The sequence below is a fragment of the Henckelia pumila genome, chromosome 3 (assembly GCF_033568475.1).
Source record: "Henckelia pumila isolate YLH828 chromosome 3, ASM3356847v2, whole genome shotgun sequence".
In the NCBI taxonomy this organism is placed as follows: Eukaryota; Viridiplantae; Streptophyta; class Magnoliopsida; order Lamiales; family Gesneriaceae; genus Henckelia; species Henckelia pumila.
In genome coordinates, this window is record NC_133122.1 from 185,857,491 (window position 1) to 185,860,464 (window position 2,974).

At 37.2% G+C, this 2,974-nt stretch overlaps 1 protein-coding gene across 1 annotated transcript; it reads right to left on the reverse strand.

Annotated features, from left to right (window-relative positions):
• Window positions 1–480: 480 nt before the first annotated feature.
• LOC140890147 (MLP-like protein 43) lies at window positions 481–1,134 on the reverse strand. Its single transcript, XM_073297906.1, has 2 exons — window positions 948–1,134; window positions 481–737 (listed from the first exon to the last, which is right to left on the reverse strand). Exons 1-2 carry the CDS (start codon window positions 1,132–1,134, stop codon window positions 481–483), a joined length of 444 nt encoding a protein of 147 aa, XP_073154007.1.
• Window positions 1,135–2,974: the final 1,840 nt, after the last annotated feature.

Sequence of the window (2,974 nt, forward strand, 5' to 3'; positions counted from 1 at the left end):
CCATATAAATTAAATGAACATATTCGCGAGCATCCTAAACAAGCCGAGCTCGAGCTCGAGCTCGCGAGCCTCCTAAACAAGCCGAGCCCGAGCTCGAGTTCCTAAGTCCATTAACAAACATGTTCGCGAGCTTACGAGCCGAGTACATCCTTAAGCTCAAGCTCGGTTCGTAAAATTATCGAGCTCGAAATCAAGCTCGAACTCGGCTCGATAAGCTTAACAAACGAGCTCAAACAAGCTTTTTACCGACGAATAGCTCGCGAATCATTCGGTTCGTTTACATCCTTGTTGGAAATATAATCATTTTTCCAGCACACGTCCATTTTCCAAATATAACTTTTATTACATGAAAATAGTACACAAGATTAGGCACCGCACATACACTTAATCAGAACATATATACAAATAGCCTTTATTAATCAATCGCAGCGTACATGAGCCACGACTGGATGCATGCATGCACAAACATTATAAAATTTCTCAATGATTGAGGAGATAAGCATCCACAGCCATAGCCGATTGAATCGAAAATGTAAGATAACGATCTGGGTTTGGGGCTGATTCGTTAGCTTTCTCAACCTCGATGGCCCATTTCACCGAACCATTTCGGACACTAATTATGGACTTCAAACTGCTGTACAGCTTCGTATGATTCCCTTCGAAGGCATTGTAGATTATGATTCTCTCTTCATCGTTTAGTTCTTCCGCCCTCACCTTCATGGTAACTGTTCTCTTCCCTGTGATCAAGTACAAGTATTATTCGATCGACATATCGACCTACTAGTATTGAAATAAGACATATATGGTATATATATACGAACATACATAATTTTCGGTTATTAATTCATGCAGATTATTCGGTCCAGTCAATAATTAGTAGGGGCGATTAATTCTAAATAACGATATATATGAACAGAATTAATCTATGATTTTGATGAAGATCGTACCCATGAGCATTTTAAACAGCTTGACGTTCCCGACGCAACCATCAGTTCCTTCGAGCAACTGAACGGTTTCGAAACTTTCAGGAAAAACATTCATGAGTTGAGACATGTTATCTTTGAAGAAACCATAGAATTTGGAAGGGGGAGATTTTATCTGTGCTTCTGACTCCACCTTCACTAATTGAGCCATTTGCTTTTTAATTGGTAATTGCAAATTTAAGTAGCTAGCTAGCTTTAATGCGTTGGTACGAGGAAATAAGGGAGTCGTACGTCTTAGGTTTTATAGTGTGCAGGTTTTACGACAAGGCAGCATCTTGAATGTGCTCGCTGGTCTTCACCTCGTGGTCCTTTGCAAGGATTCCATACATTGGAATAAAGGCGACAATGATGGGAGAACAATTATTGTAAAAAGATAATGCTACATGTACACGGAGAATTACACGTGGGGTTACATGTTGCACTTGAAATTATATGATTATCCTATACGTAACCGCTAATTTTTTTTTAATAAAAATCTAACCAAAAATAATTTTCATACATTTGTTTGTATACACACGTTCGCTCAATAGTAACTAGAATATAGTACTACATAGAAGACACTCAACGTCACTTTAAAATAAATAAATAGAAAGAAAGAAAGAAGACAATCGCGCAAAGTATGAAACTGACTGCATAGAATCTGAGTAATACATATCAATTTGGTGGTAGTACCACAAAATAATTGACAAAAAAGGTGGACTGATTTATATTCTTCTTCATCTCTTGATGGTTATATCGGATTGATCCGAACTCAGTCCTATTCGATCCGGGATTCGTTAAACAGGTTGAGAGTCGAACCAAATGTTGAAAATGAGTGAAACTTACGGTAAAATCTATATTGTTGAATTAGTTTTTACAAATAACTCTAGTTTGTTATTAGTTTTCATTTTCTGATAGTATTTCCATTTATTTAGGAGTTAGTGGCTTTGGTGTTCTATATGCACGTTAGAGTTTATTGAGCTTTCTTAGGACATCTTTTACTACGTAAGCTACAGAGTTTGGTTTATACTTTTAGAGAATAATAAAGTTTTTTAGATTAATAAATCTCACATCTTCTCTCATTGATTTTTTCTTTTTTTATAATTTCTTACATGGTACCAGGTTGCCTATCAAGTGTTTGATTAAATTACTCAGCAAAGATGAATGGTGGGAATTGTGTCTCTGTAGTCAAGCTTGTTGGTAACAATTATAGTTACTGCTGGAAGCTATGCATGGAAGCTTATATATATACAAGGGCAGGATTTGTGGGATCTTATCTCTGGTGATGATGTTGAAATTCCAGAAGATACACCACAAAATGCTGAGTTGCGGAGAAAGTGGAAGATTATGTAGTGATCCTTCCCCGAATCACTAACCAATTAAAGCTTAAGCATGCAAAATAACTTAAACACAATAATCAAAATAAACCAGCGAGAACTTAAATAATTCAACTAAAACTACTGGAAAGAATACAACCGGCCCCAAAATGTTATGCAACTCCATGGAAAGTAACACTAAATTTCACAAATGGAAACCTGATACAGTACAATCCACCCTGCTGTAGCTCAACGACCGCTACCTCCCAGTCTGCCCAACCTAAGTCCTGCCCCGTAGAATGGGATGTCCAGAACCAAAACCGAGAACGTGAGCTAATAATTTTCAGTATGAAAGTATGAGTACACATGTAATGAATGTTAAATGAAAATGAACGGGTACCTGAAACCTATCACAATAGAAACTCTTGTTCAACAAATGACGTCATGGTATATAGCACACTAGGTCGTCGCATCAGGAGATACTACCATACCATAAGAAATGTGTGGAATATCCGGACCCAAATCCATGGAATCCACACACTAAAATTCAGGGCTGAGCAACCTCTACATAGGTAATATCAATGTGTAGGCTCGACATGATAATGCATGTATCATAATAATCGTGACATAATAAATGCACATAAGTCATGCCATAAAAACCATGAAAAGATAGAACATGCATACTCAACCAGGGTA

Bases quoted from the DNA above. Each gene is read 5' to 3' on its own strand.
- LOC140890147 (XM_073297906.1), bottom strand. From the start codon at position 1,134: ATGGCTCAATTAGTGAAGGTGGAGTCAGAAGCACAGATAAAATCTCCC. The intron at 738-947 runs GTACGATCTTCA...ACTTGATCACAG, and splicing joins GCTGTTTAAAATGCTCATGG to GGAAGAGAACAGTTACCATG.